The sequence below is a fragment of the Lonchura striata genome, chromosome 1A (genome assembly GCF_050655825.1).
Source record: "Lonchura striata isolate lonStrDom1 chromosome 1A, ASM5065582v1, whole genome shotgun sequence".
Taxonomy (NCBI): domain Eukaryota; kingdom Metazoa; phylum Chordata; class Aves; order Passeriformes; family Estrildidae; genus Lonchura; species Lonchura striata.
The window spans coordinates 48,256,741-48,275,866 of NC_140741.1; the positions used below are offsets into that span (position 1 = coordinate 48,256,741).

General features: G+C 38.8%; 1 protein-coding gene across 4 annotated transcripts in view; it reads right to left on the minus strand.

Annotated features, from left to right (window-relative positions):
• PTPRB (protein tyrosine phosphatase receptor type B) overlaps window positions 1-19,126 on the minus strand; it is a 63,559-nt gene that overhangs the window by 23,666 nt on the left and 20,767 nt on the right. For all 4 annotated transcript variants that reach the window (XM_085569816.1, XM_021528962.4, XM_021528961.4 and 1 more), the window contains 12 exons: window positions 16,278-16,556; window positions 15,673-15,930; window positions 14,624-14,887; window positions 11,982-12,251; window positions 9,948-10,208; window positions 7,542-7,808; window positions 5,958-6,221; window positions 4,377-4,640; window positions 3,173-3,436; window positions 2,262-2,525; window positions 1,164-1,433; window positions 278-541 (listed from right to left, as the gene is read on the minus strand). In XM_085569816.1, the coding sequence (XP_085425942.1) occupies window positions 278-541; window positions 1,164-1,433; window positions 2,262-2,525; window positions 3,173-3,436; window positions 4,377-4,640; window positions 5,958-6,221; window positions 7,542-7,808; window positions 9,948-10,208; window positions 11,982-12,251; window positions 14,624-14,887; window positions 15,673-15,930; window positions 16,278-16,556 (3,189 nt within the window). The remainder of the gene's footprint in view (window positions 1-277; window positions 542-1,163; window positions 1,434-2,261; window positions 2,526-3,172; window positions 3,437-4,376; window positions 4,641-5,957; window positions 6,222-7,541; window positions 7,809-9,947; window positions 10,209-11,981; window positions 12,252-14,623; window positions 14,888-15,672; window positions 15,931-16,277; window positions 16,557-19,126) is intronic.

Here is a 19,126-nt window from a genome sequence, read left to right on the forward strand (position 1 = left end):
GCCATTTTTCTGCTTAAGGAGCATACACTGGGATGTCTTTCTTCTGACATGAGCTCCTGGGAACTGTTGTAGGGTTCTTCACTTTATGTTTCCTGCTGTAACTGCATCATTCAGAATTTATCTTTTTATATATCTAATGCTTTTTACATATTAAGAGCTGATTCTGATACTTCTAGCAGTTGCTCTAATCTAGTATGAGCATCAGACTCAGACCAGCTCACTGGTGTCCCCCATGAGTACCACACTGGAGACAGATGGTTTTCTTAGATGTTCTTGCCTGTTCTTCCATAGACAGATGACTCGTTAGTGAGGTCTCCACTGTGTGTAACAATCACCATTCGATACATCCTGCCTTGACGCAGGTTCTGGAATGAACACTGCTGGAGATGCTGCCCTCCTGAAATCCTGTCATGAAGGGACTTGTCTGGATTGTATAGGAAGATGTCATACGAATCAAGCTCCCCTTGAGAGGTGGTCCAACTGAAGGACAGTCGGTCAGTGGTGTTCTCTGTGACTTTCAGATTTGTAACAGCTGCTGGAACTGAAAAGAAGGATAAATGTAAGAGTAAATATCAGAGTCTAGGCACTAAGCTGAACCTTTAATAAACTCATGGCTGTTACACATTTCAATTAAGCCACAAGTAGCTAAGTAATATCAACAGCAACTGTCAGAAACGGAGGAAAGTATTTATGAAATGACACTGAGTCTCTCCAATACAATATTTTAATGAATGCCTGATCCTTTAAACTGTGCTCACACAGAGCTGTCCTCTAGCTTCTACATGAAACTATAAATCAGTAAAGACTACAAGCAAGACTTGGCCTTGAGTTTCGAAGTGTGTATTCGCATCAAATTCTGCACCAAGAACCTTGAGACTGTGAATTAAAAACTTGGTGACAATAAAGCATTCAGATATTTCCACAAAAGACAGAGGGAAGCATTCAGCATTTTGGTTTAATTTCCTTATTATGAACCATGGTCACATTATTATTATAATAACTTTCAGATTCACATGCAAAGCATGCATCAGGAAAAATGATGCATAAACATCCAGAGTTTGTACCTTACTAGAATTTTTGTAGAATCAAAATATACAGATGGTTCATGTATTTAATGATATCTGACTGAGGGAAGTATAAGTAAGCCAAGATGTTCTAATTACCCGTTCGGCCAACAGTTTCTGCACGCTTACTGAAGAGTCCACCACTGACTGTCAAAACTTGTATTTTATACTTCTTGCCAGCTAGTAAATCTTCAAATTTGTGCTGTTTGGCAGTAGCTGGCTCTGATTTGTTACTCAGGAGGATTCCTTGCTCATTCAAGAGCAGAATGTCATATCTTTCGGCTACACCAGGAGCTTTCTGCCAGGTTACTAACAAGGAATGACTGCTGTAAGCATGATGGGCTAATAATTCCTGGACAGAGGCTGGAACTGGAAGCAACAATTAAAGGCAGAATATTACCAGGTGAAACACAGATCATTCAATACACAAATCTGAATAAAGTAATTAACAGAAAAGAACTCTAAATCTTTTCAGGTTCACTTGCCGGAAAATAAATATCTATGCATATGTTTATGCAAACAACTAATTCCTGGACATAAATACAAACAGATGAAGTTGTAGAGCACCATGGATATCTGAACTGGGAATGGAGAAGCAACATATATATATATACAGACTACCATGAAAAGATGGAGAAGGAGAGTGCAATGAACTAACTGAAACAGTTAAGAAAGGAATATGAAAAATAAAGGAGGGGTAAATTGGTGCAAAACAGTAGCCCAGAATAGAAAATGTTAGCCAGCTGCTGCTGCACAAAAGTCAAGGCCATAGATAACAAATGCAGGTGCTAAAGAGAGAGGATACATTAAAAACAAGGCATTGCATTGTTTCATTCTGACACCCTGGATACTGGGGTTCTGCTAGAACACAATACTTGCCTACATGGAGTGGATGTATGTGTCAGATGGGTACAGGCATAGGAAATGAGAGGGATGGGAACTGCATTCATCCTATGAAGGAAGACACTGGGCTGGACTAGAATTCCATGCACATTCACCCAGGTAAAGCTACTGAAATGACACATCTCACTGGTATTAACAGACCCATGCTGACATCATGACACGTGCTTCGAGATAAAAACTTCCCATGAGTGTGAATTTCCCCATGCCCTATGGTACATTATTAAGCAATATTAAAACAGGGTAAGTCTCTGGAAGATATAATGCAACTTTCTTGTTGTCTCAAGAAAAACATACTTGTTCTCCCAAAAGCTGCTAAACTGTTGTGCAAGGTGCCACTGTTAGATTGCACCACCACCTGGTACTGCTCCCCAGCTTCCAACTTGTGAAACATGTGCTCAGAGATGTGTTTGGAGACACTCTGAGAATCCAGCTGATGGTTTTGTTGAAATATAGTCACTGTATAGGAATCAACATCTCCACCTCCAGGGGTCCAGCTCACTTTCAGACTGTTTGTCATGCCATTAGGTGACACATGAATGTTTCGGACCTTGCTTGGAACTGGAAAAAAAACAGGGAACAAAGAGACACCTGTTCACTAATTTCCTGTTCGACTCAGGCTTCCTAATTTCTACCTATTTTATGGCCACAGAAAAATGATTCAAAAGAGAAAGATCATTTACAGGTACTAGTCATGTCATTTGTGGGTAAACACAAGTAAAGTAAACATTTGTGTGGGATTATTAGAAACACAATTCTATGTATTACCTCCCTCTTGTCTACATGATGCACTAAAAACACCTCAAAATATGAAAGCTTTTTAGGTACCCTCAGTTAGTTAGCCATTTTTCCATTAATAACTCAATCATTCACTTCAGGTAGGTAAACAGAGGTGTAAAAAAGGTAAATTATTTAACTAGAGACACTAAGCAAACAACTGGCATGCATGGGAATAACAGAAACCTAAATGCTGATATCTCAATACAGTTCCCATGCAACAAACCAGATTTTCTGCCAAAAATCAGGTATTAGTAAATATTTTTATTAAGCATGGGTGTTGGCTAAGTACTAGTGTGATTTCCAATGAAATCTGCTGTCTCTGAGCCACTGTTACATAAGCCTTGAATATAATAACAGCTCACACTTGATCTTCAGTGGTTCATTCTAGAAAAGCCTAAACACATTTTAAATACCACATTATATCTTACTTGTCAGGCCTTCTATGAAAGTAGCCCGCTGTGCATCTCCACTGATGGTCAAAACAAGAATTTTGTATAGACGTCCTGGAGTCAGAGCTGTGAACCAATATTCCTCTATGGTGTTCCCAAGGAAAATGGGTGGGAAGATCTTCATATCGTTGAAGAGGAGCTGAATCTCATACTTATCAACATCCCCCTCAGCTTTTGACCAAGTTACCTGCAGATCTTCTGTGCTCCTGTTACTAAGAGTCAGTTCCTTTACTGACTCTGGCACTGAAGAAGTGAGAAGAAAGATGGGAAACTTCTCAGTACTTACTAAGAGATCACAGCAAAAAGCTAGCAGCTCTTAAGTCATGCTTCTGAGCTACAATTTTTCATTCAGTTCCCCTGAGAAAGCAGTAGATAGCACTTATTTGGGTAGTTTACACCTGAATCTAACACTGGAAGGTCCTATTTCAGAACAGATGTTCACAATTTATCAGCATAAAAATAACAAAATAATAATGGAGCCTGCAGGGAGTTTATCTAGCCAACAAAAACTGAGTAAGATCTGCATGTACAACAAATAGAGAAAAAAGAGGCCTGAGCTAGTGTCAAATCAAGGCAATCCAGCTGCATGATGTAGCACCACAATGCAGTTTCCAACTTGTGCCAGACACAGGTGAGTTATTTTTGCCCCATGCTACATCTTTGTTAATAAACTGCTGAGTTTCTCAGCATGAGTCCTTAACTTACATACGGTGCTAGGTGAAAATTGCACCCAGATCCCTGCTGGTTCCCAACTAGCCACCTTACCACTCTTGCCCCATGCTCTCCAACTCCAGTGCATGAGGTAATGTGAATAGAGGGAGGTCTAGCCTATCTTCTGTCCTATATATTTCCATGACCAGAAAAAAACTGTTCAGTACATTCTGGCATAATTTAATGATAAATACTAAACTCCTGTGGAAAACTGCACAACTGTTTCTTTGGCTTTCTGTGTTTCAAGATCTGCTTTCCAATTTAATAGCACAGGTCTCTCACTTTTTGCTTGTTTGTAACTTAAACAGTGGTCTTAAACGAAATACTGTTTTCTCTATTTTAAATAATACACATTCAAAGAGTCAGAGTCAACATTCAACATTAAAAATCATATGAGATTTTTGTTCCTGGGTATGATAAATAAAAAAAATACCCTGGGTTGTCTTAGAATGTTTCCAGGGTGCTTACTTACTTGTTCTGCCATAGACTCTTTCACTAGTTTCATATTTCCCACTCCTTGTGCTGACTGTGACACTGTACTGCCTCCCAGGGACCAGACGGGTGAACACACATTCATTTTCATCCTTTGGGACACTTTTTGTTTGGATGAAATCATTATTGTTACTGATGATCACTTCATAATTATCAAAATATCCAGATGCATGTAACCAGGATACCTTCAAGTAGTCACTTCTGGCTGAATTGCTGACAGTAAGTCCCTGGACACTTGAAGGGACTGAAAGAATAAAAGATGCAGAAACTTCCTGAAGTAACCAGAGTTGTGGCAGAGAACTGTATTTCTGGTAGTTACCAGAGTTTCGTGAGGAAGTTGCAAAAAGACAACAGTGTGGATTTAAGTAATAAAGTAGTATCTGCAGTTTCCAGGCTGCTTTACATCTTATGACAATACAATGGTTTGCCTTTCTAATTTTTGGAACTTGCTCGGTAAGAGTAGTGAGTGCCACAGACAAACACTGATCCAAAATTTGGTTCTTGTTCTTTCATGGCTGTCCCTTGGATTTTCACATAGATAATGAAAAGACTAAAACCGCACTAACTTGATACTCTTTGTTACTTTTTTAACACCCCATACAATCTTTCTTTTGTTCTACTGGTTTACCAAGTGTAAAGTCTCAGTTTTTGCCAGTTTTGAGAAAGTTTTAAAAGGTTCTCCTCATTATTGCCATCCCTTTCTGAGATTTCTCCATTCCTCTTATAATATCCCTGAAAATTGCATGACCAAAACCACAGATGTGTGTTACATTACCAAAACCAACTGACATGGGTGTTACTCATCATTGTGACACCTCACTAATATTTTACTAATTAGCCTATCTGATGTTCCCCCCCCACCTCAGCCCCCTGAATTATCAGGCTAGCCCAGAGATCCAAGGCTTTGAGGGCAGGAATATCAGGAGATGGCAAAGATTTTCAAAAGAGGCTCTTACCCCGATATATGTTGGTTCAGCTTTCTTTATTCTGTGGTGTCCATGTGGAGAGCGGGCCAAAAGAGAGTGAACAGGAAATGTCAGGGGTCTATATAGACTTTGGACAGGGAGGGCTTCCCTGGTCTCCGCCAACCCCGTTGGGGCAGGAAGGAGGGGTCCAGGGTTATCTTGACCAGAGACACAGGGTCCCGGGGAAGGGGGCACAGAGTGCCCATGAGCTCATTTTAACACCTATCCTTTTCTGTTCTTTCAGTGCCTGAGTAACTTTCTGAGGAGATGCTCTGCAGGATGTACTTGAAGGGCCACATAGAGGCATTAAGGGCAGGACAATACATTTGAGCCAAAACTGATACATAATTTCTGTTCACTCATAAGGACTGACATGACTTTTATTCATGCTAAAGCATTTTTTGCATGAAATAAAGCAGCAACAAGGGCATAAGAGTAAAACTAATAAAGCTGTAATTTTATGGTTTGATCCTCCAACCTCTACTTTCATCCCAGTTTGGTCAGATATTGATAAATCATTGGTAATGGTTATACATTAGCCATTACCAACACAACAATGGTTACAGTGACTGTACTTGCCCAGAGCCACTCTTTACCTGTTCGTTCCTGGCTGAGGGAATAGTTTTCATACTTTCCACTCTTTGTGGTTATCATCACATCGTAAAGCGTCCCAGGAGTAAGGCTGCTGAAGGAGCATTCACTGAATGATTTGGAAATGGTGAGAGTCTGAACAATCTTGTCATCATGAGAGAGTGTTACCAAATAACTGTCTACATCTCCAGAAGCTGGCAGCCAAGAAACACTGAGGTAGTCACTCCGACCTGAGTTATTTACTGTTACTCCAGTTACACTGGAAGGAACTGTGCAATAAAGAGGAAAAAAACAAAAAAAACATTAACTAGCTAATTCTTATTTTTGTGAGTATCCCTATAATGCCATCCCCTGCAATAAGCAGTCTCCTCCAACTCCTGAGAAGTTCTGCACTGACTGCCTCTCAGCAACATTCACCTGCTTTTTTAAATACAGTGAAGGAAATTTTCCTTGGTGGCCTGATCCCAGCTCTTCTAAAATCCTAGAAGCTGAGTTATCCTCTCAAATTGCCATTCCCAGTAACAACAATAACTGGTGAGGCTGGTAAGAGACTGAGGCCCACAGCTGCATCTTTCATTTCCAGCGGGTTCTCTGACGCCTAGTGGACAAAACATGAATGCCTCTTGTTTTTCAAGCCAGCAAGGTGAACTCAAAGGCTCTGCATTGCCAGAATTGTCATCACTCAGGTACAAAACTCAGTTGTTACAGGGGCAGAATTTAGGCATAATGAACTTCCAAATGTTCACTGGACTCTGCTGCACTAAATTTATTTATCTCAACAGAGAGGCTGGTAAACAGCTGTCAGAATCAAACCTGCCCCCCCCCCGGGATTTTACAAAATACACTTATATACTTTAAGCCTTTTAGTATTATTCTTCTCCTTTTTTTTTTTTTTTTTTCCCCAGGTTTGTTTTGCTTTTTCACCTTGAAAATAGTGGTTTTCAAGGAGAACATTGCAGAAAACTGCAGAATGCCTGGCACTTGCCAAATTCACATAATGGGTGAAATTGCACTATATCGCCAAATTTCTCCTTTAAATATCCACTTAGCTAGTATTACATTTCATGACTCTTTAAATCTAAAGAATTTGATGTAACAGTAAATCTTGCTCTATGAAGTACAGAAGGACCTCATAATAACTAATTAGCCCTGGTGGACATTCTTTGATGCTGGATTAAAGAAAAAGAATGGGTTGTGAGAGGCTGAGACACAAATTCACCCCACTACCTTTAGGCAGGTTCTTGACACACATAAGTAAGGAGCAATCACACTACACCACCACTACATAGCCAGTGGAACAAGAAAGTCCCTTCCAAGGAGTGATTTGCCCAGACAGTTGTTCATTACTCTCAGGGCATATTTTTGTCTTTGTTCTAGAGTGATCCTGCTGTAGAGTTCCCACTGTAGTTAGAGCAGTTAGCTCTCTAAAGCTATATTTACACAAATCTGGACAGACAGTGTGCACATATGGAGCTATATGGACGAAACTCTCATTTTTCTGAATTTTCAGTGCAGTGGCTTAAACACAAGACCATTCTTTCAGATAAATTCAACTACTAAAAAGCATTCTGGAGTGCTTTCCTTTTTACCTGTTCTTTCCTCTGCAATTGTTTGCCTTGAAGATATCCCTCCACTGACAGTGGTGACAACAACTGAATAGAGTCCTCCAGGTTTCAGGGGATAGAAGTGATATCTGTTAGTTTCACTGGGAACAGTTTCATTTTTAATGACAACATTCTCATGAATCAGTAGCACTTGGTATGAGTCTACATCTCCCAGTGCTCTTGTCCAGTTGGTGAACAAGCTGTTGGTTGATCCCTGACTTGACACAGTCAGACCTGTCACTTGGGCTGGCACTGAAAAGGAAATTGTCACACTGTTACTGAGGAGAAACAAAATTAAACAAAACAGAATCCCCCAAAGAACACAAGTTTAGTCACACTGAGGAAGTGCATCAAAAGAACATTCCAATTTGCAGCCAGACTCAACAGGACTAAAAATACTTTAACTGGGGACTGCTTCCTGTCTGGGATGTGGTCTATGGGAAACTAAGGCTCAGAAAGGTCTTTCAGCCTTTAGCACAACTTTTCCCAGTCAGATGAAAATGATTCAAGATGAGGGAACTGAAAGAGATGGCATTTTATAAATACCATCAAATAAAAGCCATCAATTAAGGAAATAATTCAGGGTTTTTGATGACTACTTCAAATATAGTCTGTGTCTTTAATTTTCCCTTTCCTCTCCCATTCCCAATCTTTAATTTCTAATAAATGGCAAACTTGTTTGAAGAATACCTCAGGCACAGTAATCTCTACTATGCCAGACTCTTTAATTTTGGGGATAACTGAGATGCATGGTTATAGTTTAACTTTTTATGTAAGAACATCTGCAGCATACCAACTTTTATAGCATCAAAAGATGAATTGTTAAACATAACATTTATCTAAGCATAAGCTCATGAACTTAGCAAGAGCAAAAAGGATAAAGAAATAACAAAGGAATGCAATATGGAGCACAAAGTTTACTCCAAATCCTCTTTTTAAATTTGGTTTGACAATATTTGGTCACAGCAAGGAAATACAATTACTTCTAAAGATTTCTGTTTACATGACCAAGTACAAACTGAAATAAAGAAGACTAACTTCATAAAATGTGAATGCACTCTTCTGTTGTTTTTTATCAGCCTTTTTGCACACATAGTACTGGTTTAGTAATCATTAACAAAAGCTTTAAAGTTAGGCACAAAGCTGAAGAAAATACAAAGTTGACAATAAACTCGATCAGAAATCCTTCCTGTTTTATAATGTTCTCATAACATAGTTAGCTCAAACAAGACACTAAAGTGCCACATTTCTGTTCTAAATGCTCATTTCAGTGCTCTTTGCAGGTTTCACTGGATGCTGACCAGTCTGGGATGGAAGTAAGACCTACTTCTGTCATGTTTACAGCAATATTTTTCAAGCTTAGTAAGCTGTCCTGCTTCAGGGAAGATTCAGAGGTTTGGAACACTTATTAAAACCTATGTTCTAGTTAAATGTTTGTTCTTTATAACTCAATTTCAATGTAATATTGACACAGAAACAGTGCCTAATGTGTTTTCAAGTGAAACTAGTGAAATGGGACCTTTATGCCTGAATAGGTCCCCTAAAGGGGTGTAAGTCAGATGGAAGTGAAATTCCAGCTATCTAAAAACATAACAGGGAAATCAAAGTACAAGCTAAACTTCTTAGGTCTTGGAAGGAGTTACAAAATTTAAATAAGGACCAACATCAGCCCTAAGCATGCTTTGATTCAGACACAAGCAGCTTGTTTTTCCCTGTGCTGTGCAAGGCCAGAGCTGCATTTGAAAACTTTGCTTGCACTGGAGATGTTTAAGTCAGTACTTAAACAGAGTAAAGCAACCTGTATGGTTTAAAACTTGCACATGTGCACAAATCACAGCCTGCAGGGGGTAAGAATGGGACCTTCCTTTTGACAGTCATCATCCTCAGTAACAAACACATATTCTGGAATCAGAAGAGCAAAAAGATTCAAAACACATCTTTCAGGTCACATATGTGACCTTGTGCCTGTTAACCTTGAAATGTTTCCCCTAAAGTAACATTTTCCTGTGTGGTGATGTTTCTCTTTTTCCCAGATGATGAATGCTTTGCATCAAGGAAGTGACCCTCCTGAAAATACACAATGAAAATTATTCTTCTTATATGGAATCTTGTGCTAATGTAGACTGATTAGATATGACATAATACTTCAGAAAACTGTTTTGCCAGGAATTACACATCTATTTCCCAAAAATCTTAAATAAATACAGCAAGATAACTGACAGTCAGAAATGAGATTCAGACATATAACTTTTTTACTGAGGAAACAAACTTAAGATCAAGACTTTCAAGACTTAGACACTGAGTTAATTAAGTTCACTACAAAGCAAAAAAAAAGTTGTTAATAAAAAAGTTGACAGAAGTGAAGATTAAAACAGTTTGACAAGATGATACCTGTTCTTCCTTCTACTGAAGTCCAGTTGCTTAAAGTCCCACTAATAGTAGTGATAGTAGCTGTATATTTCCTTCCAGGTATCAAGTCAGTGAAAGTAAATTCCTTAGCTTCTTTTGCAAGTCCCTTTTTTACAATAGGGAGCTCACTGACTTCCAGAGAAACCACATAGCTGTCCCATTCTGCAGCAGGGGTCATCCACATGACACTAAGTGAAGATTCATTAGCATGCTTCACACGGAGCTGGAGAACAGGCTCTGGAGCTGGAAAAACACACAGATATCACAACAAAAACAGGACTGTGTAGTGAGCACACGTCCTATCAAGCTGTTGTAAGAAATGTATTCTGTAAGACATAAATGTGACAGCAACAGAGTATCTGCAATCAAGAAGAGATTTGTTACCTTTCTCTAAGAAGTCATTCTTACAAACCTAGTATTTGTGCCCCTCTTCCAGTAAAGGACTATTAGCAGCAGACTTTAGCAATGCACTATGGCTGTAATGCTTAGGTTTAAACTTACATCAGGATATATATTTTAGTGCAAATGGAAAGCAGGGAAGGCGGTGAACTTCCTCTTGAACTCTGGGTGCTGAACAGGGATATAAGACATTTGTACCATAAATCAGATCTACAGCAATGCACTTCTAACAAACAAGGATGCAAATTAGAATCAGAGTGACATTGATTTTGCATTGATTTATACCTAAGTCATGCTAAGAGACACTTCAAACTTACAGGGGCATAAAAGAAAGAATCCAATCAGTGAATTTCTCTGTGTGTTTGTGTGTGTGTGCCTGCATACCCAGCAAGGATGTCTTGCCTAATATAGTCCCTGATCTGATTTTGTCCCTGTCACATTGAAATACAACTTATTTTCCAAGTCGGTGAGTTAATGCAAGAGAAAACTGAGTCACAACGAGATCTAATACCTACACTTCATAACAGACACATTATTCACCTCACTGTGGGTCAAACACAGTCATGATACACCCACTGCTGAATATTATTAAATGGACCATGTTCTAATCACAGAATCATAGAATCACTTAGGTTGGAAAAGACCTCTAAAATAATTGGGTTCAACTATTAATCGCTTAGCTGAGTCAATTAAAAGTAACACCATAAAGTTAGATTACTTGCAACATATGTCAAAGTAAGGAAGATGAGAATGTATCTTGCTCTGATCAAGTTTGCTACAAGTCAGAGAAAGCTTCAGTTCTGTAGATTCTACTGGTCTTGCTGTTGTGCAAAATTAACAAAATTAAGTCCTCAGGGAATGACAGAGAAGGGTATAGTAGAAAAGGCAGGACCCAGGAAGGGTGAGGATAAAGTAGAATGGCATTATCCTGTCTCAAGGTAGACTTGAGTATTGCCTGTTATTCCTACTCCAAGTCTTCCTTTCCTCTGAATTGCACTTATTCTGCATTCACTGAGCAGAAATTCTAACAATTATATGAGAATTATTTTTTAAAATTTGAAGTAAATCAGATGTGGTTTTAACTAACACACTGCAAAAGAATTCCACTCAGGTCCCTGCAGTATATATGGATTTCCTTTGGAAACAGACTTGGAACAGACTAACCCATTTTCTTTATGGAGCACAAAAACAAGAACTGGGATGTTAAAGGGCAGCCATACTAAGATACACCTTAGCCATATGGCTAATATTCTTTACACAGACTGGCAAGGAAACATACTGATGAACAATACAGGAAAGTCTATAGTGCTTTCTTTAAGACCTTAACAGGGTGCCCTACAATCAGCTACAAAATATAGCAGTGAAATGAACATGTAATGTAACACCTGAGTTGTGACAGAATCATGATATAGTTCCCAAAGCCTTCACTAACAAAACATTTACTACTAAAGTAATCCCGAAAGCTCTCACAGAACTGCTAAAATTATTTCTGTAGTTTACAAAGGGAGCTCCTTTTTACTGTATTAATAGTGAAATTAATTTGTGGATTCTCAAGTTCTCTTCCACTGTTCACGGGGCTGAACACTTTGCACTCTCACAGTACCTAGGCAAGCATACCTGTTCTCCCCGCACAACTAGTCTTGCTCTGCAAATCGCCGCTCTCCACAATGACTTCCACGCCGTACTCCCTCCCTGGGATGAGGCCCGCATCACGGATGAGGTACTCGGTGGTGTCCTTCTCGAGGGTGGTGTTGAGCACCAGGGCTGAGCGGTTCCACAGGAGCAGGTGGTACCTCTCCCAGTCTCCCGCAGGGGGCACCCAGGTCACTCGCAGAGACCGCACCCAGCCACTAGCACCCGCCTGCAGCTCCGAAACTTTCTGGGGAACTGGACAAAGTGAAAAAGCAGTTCTGAAGTGCGGTATTTCTGGTGAGATGTAAATGTACTGGCAAAACCTGTCCCGCAGCACAGCTATTGTACGTGTGCTTGGATGCTTGGACCAGCTAGAGCAATGTGAGCTATCTTGTTGCAAAGGTCGGCTTTCATTTTAAAGACAATTTTTACTCTTTCCCACACAAACCACTCACTTATTTTCCTGCTGGTTTCTGACATCATAAATGGGCAACCCCTCTAAGGGCAGGCAAAATCTCCCCTGTACACTTCCTGGATGCATCTTGCAGTTTTCAGTCAGGTTCCCTGTTGTTTCCTGCACTTAAGCTCACTTAGAAACTGTCTATCAATTTTTCACTGCTAAGGTTGAAACTTCAGTCTCCATAGTCCCAATTCTGGTATCAGCAGCAGAAATGCAAAACCTAATGGCTTCTTTCACAGAAACAGCTTCGACTTTGTATGCCCTAATTCCTCCCAGCTGTAAAAGGCACTGAGTTTAAGACAGAGTCCATTCAAGCATCCACTTGATCCTGTCCTGCACTTCAAGGATCCTGAATTTACATACCTAACCTTCTCCTCCCTAACCCTTTACTCCTGCAGGTCACATTGGACCACTGAAGCTTTTCTGATTTTCATGGAATAATTTAATATTAGCCAGGCCAAGCAGAGACTAGAAGACAGATGCAGACCCTTAGGAGAGTATACATGTAATTCATATTGTAGATACTCAAGAGGTCAGCACTGGAGCCCTGAGACATCCACAAGTATTAGCTGATAACTTAAAGGATAGCATCATGTTCTTATCTAGCTTAGTTAATACTTAATTGATCAGTATCTAGTAGAGGATTGAAACCTCTTTACCAGCACCATAAAATACTCATCGGTTTCACTTCCCAGAGGCATAGCTGGCTACCAGACCTAGAACTCCCATATGCCAGTGAATATGGAAAATGTGTTTAAATTTCTGAGTGGATAAAAGCACACAGTGCATTGTTAGGAAGTACAGATTAACTTACATCATAACAAATAAAGATCAGCCTCGTCAGGCTGACTGGACATCATTACAACTTAATGGCATGAAGTTTCAGTCTCTGAGATGTCCACACTTCTTACCACAACATTTCTTGGCTGGTTCTGCTGCACCCTCTCAAAACACAGTAATGTGCATTATGTTCTTGGGCACCTGGCTCTCTCTGTGAGTTACAGAGGGACCCTAAGAGTCTAATCCCTTCAGCATCTGTAGACCTGACAGTCTGGACTTATGAATTTATCTTTACTCCACAGAGCTTCTGCTGAAGTGAATGTTTTCAAAGCTCTTGATGTCTGTGGTAAAGGAAGGAATTGCTTATGATTAGCATCCTTGGAAATAGGACTTGTAATCCCCAACTTTAAAAGCACTGGGTCTAGGTCACAAAGCTGGGGATCGGTGGTGTTTAGTGAGGGCCTGAAGTCCTCCCTTTAGATTGAAATGGTAATCTTAAAGGACTTTAATAGTAGGCTAAACAAACAAAACAGACATGTATGTAAACCAGCCCAGTTTTGTACTTTCTGGACATGAAAGACTTCTACGGCTCTTCCAGCCTGCACTGAGAATGGGGTATCAGCTAGGTATGTCAAGGATGTGACTTTCACAAGAGATGTTTAATTGTAGACAATAAATATTTTCTAAAACAAATACTCTGATCTCTTACACAAACATTTTCTACCATTTGGTTCTGAGTCTGCTAATAATTTATGTATGCATTCTTCACCAAGTTAGAGATTTTTTTACCATCTAACTTTTGCTCAGGCTAGGCTGGTGTGGAAAAGATGGCACACCTCTAAGGCATTATCACTTCTGAAAGAAGATAAACTCATAGCTCTATCCCAGCTGCCACATGCTTTTATTAATCCATGCTGTTTATAGTAAAAAAATCTGAGATGTCAGCTTTTCTGGTTTGCAGATTTGTGTCTGGAAGAAGGAATAAGACTAGACCTTGCAAAATTACTTTAAAGACTATTAATAATTTGACTACATGCACACTTTCCCATACTGTAACTCAATTTATGTAGTATGCTGAGCTGAATTTAAGACAACAAAGTTGGTCAGAAGTGCAGCAGTATGGAACAGCGCTGTAACAGACTAATTCAACTATAAGATCCAAAAGAAATTCACGACTGTTGCCTGATCACAAGATAAACTGGAGCTGCTTTTGGCTGTCAAATTAACTGTTGCCAGAGAGTCAGCAGGGGGTATTCCTGAAACAGTATTGTGCTCTTAATCTCATTTTGTCTGGAATCCAAACAACTTTGTCTCTTACAATGATTTGCTACAAGGCCAGTGTAGGCAAAAATTAATTACAATGTTCTTACTGAAGCAGAAGACTTACATGTCCTGCCAGTTGCCATCCGATCGGTGAACAGTTCACCACTGACGGTGCGGGCAGTAATCTCATAAAGACGTCCTGGAGTTAGCTTGTCAAACTGCGTCTCTGTGACTGGTGGCTGCAAAGTTTTGACTTCTTTAACTGATCCAAGATGAGACAGAGTGATATTATAGAAATTGAAGTTTCCTGAAGGTCTTCTCCACCTAACTTTTAAAGCATCTAAGCTGCCATCGTTAGTCACCATCAAATCTAAGACTTCAGCTGGAGCTAAAAAAAAAAATTAGAAAGAGAATAAAATACATCCACCACAAAACATACAAGACTTGCTGCCTCCCAAACTCCCATAGTTAAGTTTTGATTTTGAATAATTATATGAGATGGAGTATGATTGATTTTGCCTGAACAGTGAAGTCTAGTCACAGTGCACATCACTTCCCTAAATTACTTCCATTCCCTAAATCACTTCCCTAAATGCCTCCCATGCAAAACCACCACATTTTATAAGATTTCTCTAGAAGAAATTGTATATTACTCTTCCCAGAAGTTAAGGAGTGAAGGCATGACCCCCTTTTTTCCCTACATAAGTGTTTTAACCATTGGACCCTAGGAGGATGCCATCTTATCATTATCTCTATGACCACAGAACTCCAGCCCAAAAAATATTCCTGAAAAAAAAAAAAATTCTATAACTCTAGTTCTGTGAATCAGTATTTCTTCGTGAAAAAACAAAACAAAACAAAACATCCATAAAAACCCATACCAAACCAACCAAACAGACAAAAAAAAAACAACCAAAAACTGAAACAACCCAAACCACCATTTAATTTTAAAATTCTTAAGCTACTTTACATTTATTTCCACTTCCCTTTCACACTTTTTCTACTTTCATTTTAGCCTCTAAGTTTGCTGCAGTGGTAACTTAGGGAATTAAATAAGCTTATGGTGTCTCTAACTTGGAACACAAATAACTTATTATTCTGAAATATGTCCTATAATACTATTAGATTGTGGTCTTATCTTCTTGTTTGTTGTGATGAATTCTGAAATCATACCTGTCCTGACTGTCTGAAAACTGCTGCTCTCCAATCCTGCAGCCTGGGTTATGATAGAGAGGTTATATAGATGGCCTGCTGTAAGTCCTGAAAAGGTGTAGGAGGTCAGGGAACCTTCCTGGTGAATCTCGTGAACTGGTACATGATTATCCAGCAACAGCAGCCTGTAACGTTCCACATGTCCAGAGCCAGAAGACCACGAAACGTGGATAATGTCTGTCTTGACACTGACCTGAACATTTTTCACAGGAGATGGCACTGTTGGTATAAAAAGAACATATGCTCAAGGCCTAATGGTTATCTCCTTCATTTCTGCAATTTTGAATTACTCTTGGAATATGCTGGGTTTCTTTAGGGTTACTGAAAACCCAATCCCAAATACAAAATAAAAATGAGACTCTATTCTTAGCAAACAATTTTTTATGTCAGTAAGGGATTAATATTTAATTTCTACTTATAATCAATAGATACTTCATATATATCTATATATCTATATATATATAGTAATGTAGAAGAATTGTACCAATTTGCTAATTTCACAATGCAGAAGTACAGAATACTGTAAGTGGTTTTACTTAAATGAACTACAGGAAAAGAAGTCTTACCAGTGGATCCACTTATGTGAAGTTCTGGTGTAGTCTTATTTCCAGCAACAGCACTGAGGACAATGTTGTACTTATTCCCAGGAATGAGACTGGAAAATGTATTTTCTGTTTTTGAAATTCTTCCTGGTATGGAGACTTCTTGTATCTTTTTATTATCACGATCAAGTAATACTAGGTTATACACGTCCACCTTTCCTGAGGAAGGATTCCATTGAACATGCAAGCTTGTGAGTGTAGTTTTTTCCTTATTAATTTCCAAATGAGATGGTGGCAAGGGATCTGTAGTTCGGAAAAAACCCAGAAAACATAAACCACTTCTTGCTTTGGGATCGTCTGAAATTTTACACAGCAGCACGAGAAATTTTCCAAAACTCTCATTTTATCATCATGCTGCCAATACTTTTCAAAAAGTTTTTTCTTTTTATTTATAAACACTGTGCATTGAAGCCATTCTACAAGAGAGCCTGGAAGAACTCAGAAATATTACTTTTATGTATTTGCACACACTCACACACACAGACATATATATAGCAAAACACTTCCACTGTGGGTGTATATTGCAAGCTTGGAAATTTGCTGATAATAAAACTGTAACAACTTTAACAAGAAACAGCAAACATGTAAACCCAGTGCTTCAGTGTAATGTAGCTTTATAGATGGCAGCAACAGCTTTCATTTACTAGCACTCACCCTAAACATTTTATTAGTTATGGGCATGAGCATTTATACAATTTAAAGGGCAATGATCTTTTGTCTTTAGTATTAGCTTCAACAACTTCAAATTCTGATAGAATATGCTTCTGCTTTGTTGTTGTTCTGTTCATAAAAATTTTAAAAAATCCAAACAGTACATTAGATAAACCTTAAGGAAACAACATTGGGATTACTTCTCTGAAACTCTCAGCACTCATTATGTTGCTTTTTAAGAAGCTCTCCAGTAAAATCACCTGTGAAATTAAGATACACTCTAAAGGAAAGGCAAAGTGACCAAACCTATAGAATCTGGTTGATTTTATACTCCAGGTGCATTTCATCACTCACAAGACTTCATGCATACCACACAAAATATAGATGTACTAAGGTATTGACATTTATGTCTTCTAATAAGGTTAAGAAAATCCTTATTAAGAAGGTTATCATGAAATAACCCAAAGCAGTGCAATCAAGCCTTCCTAAGTTGGGACATAAAGTTTCCCAACAATTTAGGAATAAATTTGCCTACCACAGAGTACACTCTATGCTACTCTTTCCTAGCATTAGACCAAGAGTATAAAGTGCATCCAGACTGAGAACTGTGGTCTCTGTAGGAACAGCACCTCAGCACACAAAAGAATAAGATTTTTCCAATACAGTCATTGCTGCTTGGTTCCCTGAACAAAGAAGATGAAAAAGTGTCAACCACATAATTAAAATATGCAATGTAAAGGCTGAAAGGATGAAGCTGAACCTACCCCCCACATACAAATACATAAGTAGGAGGGTCTTAGGAGCCCTTATGCTGCTTTTTCTTCAAATTCTGGATGGTTTAATCAATTCCTACAAAGCTCTGCTGAGAACAGAGTAGTGCCAAGTTTTGGTGGTATACTTTGTCAATCAAATACATTAGGAATGTCAAGGAAGCATCTCCTTCCTTGGAAACATTCAAAAACTGACTAGAGATGGTCCTGGGCAACCAGATCCAGGTGGCCCTGCCTGAGCCAGGCGCTTGGACCAGATGACCTCCAGAGGTCCCTTCCAACCTCAACCTTTCAGTATTCTGAAAAATACTGTGTCCCTTTGAACCTATGTCTCTGCTTAAATTCAAGTTCTTTATTTGGACTACAAAGATGTTAGTGCTCTTCAGAAAAAGAAATGAAAATTAAACAAATTGATTTACATAATCAATCAATAAAACTATATTTTCGTGACTGCTTTCTTAAAGGCCAAACTAAGTCTGCTTAAATATGAAAAAAAATCTGAAAAAAAAAAAAAGTACTATTAAAAATCAATTAAAAGACCAAGCACATCAAACTTCAGGCCAAATAGTTAAAACTTCACCCAGTTACAGCAACTGAACCATGAGGTTTTAATGAAAAGTGTCAGGAAATCTTAACAATAGGCTTGACTACCAGCTCCACCTAAAATATATACTAAGCCACTAAAGACTATTATCTTGGCAAAAGTGAATAGTGGGGGTATAATCTTGTTCCTTGAAGGCAATTGTTCTAATCTGAAAGGTCAGACTTTGGAAGTCAGAAATAAATTCCAGCACTATATATGGTCAGATGCACAGCCAGCTGAAAAAGTTTTATTTGACTGACATTGAGAGAACAGTCATGATAACTATCAAGAAGTTTAACCCTCTTTCTGACTAAGTTAGAACAAAGTCGACTGTTCTTTAGTCCTGTAAAAGTAATCACCATTGTCATCTGTATTATTTGCCAATTTTGACAAAAAAAGATAGCTGCATTTTTAGAAGCGCTTTTACTGTCCTGGGTAATCTGTCTTCTAAGGTGCATGAGCAAAGAAGAAAGTTGCGTGCCTAGAAGGTGAAGTTCAGAAATTCAGACTTTATCTAATCTATCTGGTCCAGAAAACAAAACACTCAGTGCTTTTTACATCCGCTAGAACAAAGGAACAATGAGACTGGGAAGTGCCTGGGCTGAAAGAGCCCTGGATGGAAACAAACACTTAAAAAACCATTTACATTGTTATACAAGTCTCTGTTGGCAATGATACAACACCGATATATCACAGAAATAAAATATTTTCATCAAGATATTTTTATACCATTTGACACTATACAAATTAATGTCCCCTGGTTTACAAAGGCATCTTCCAGAGACTTAATGATCTTTGAATTCTATTGC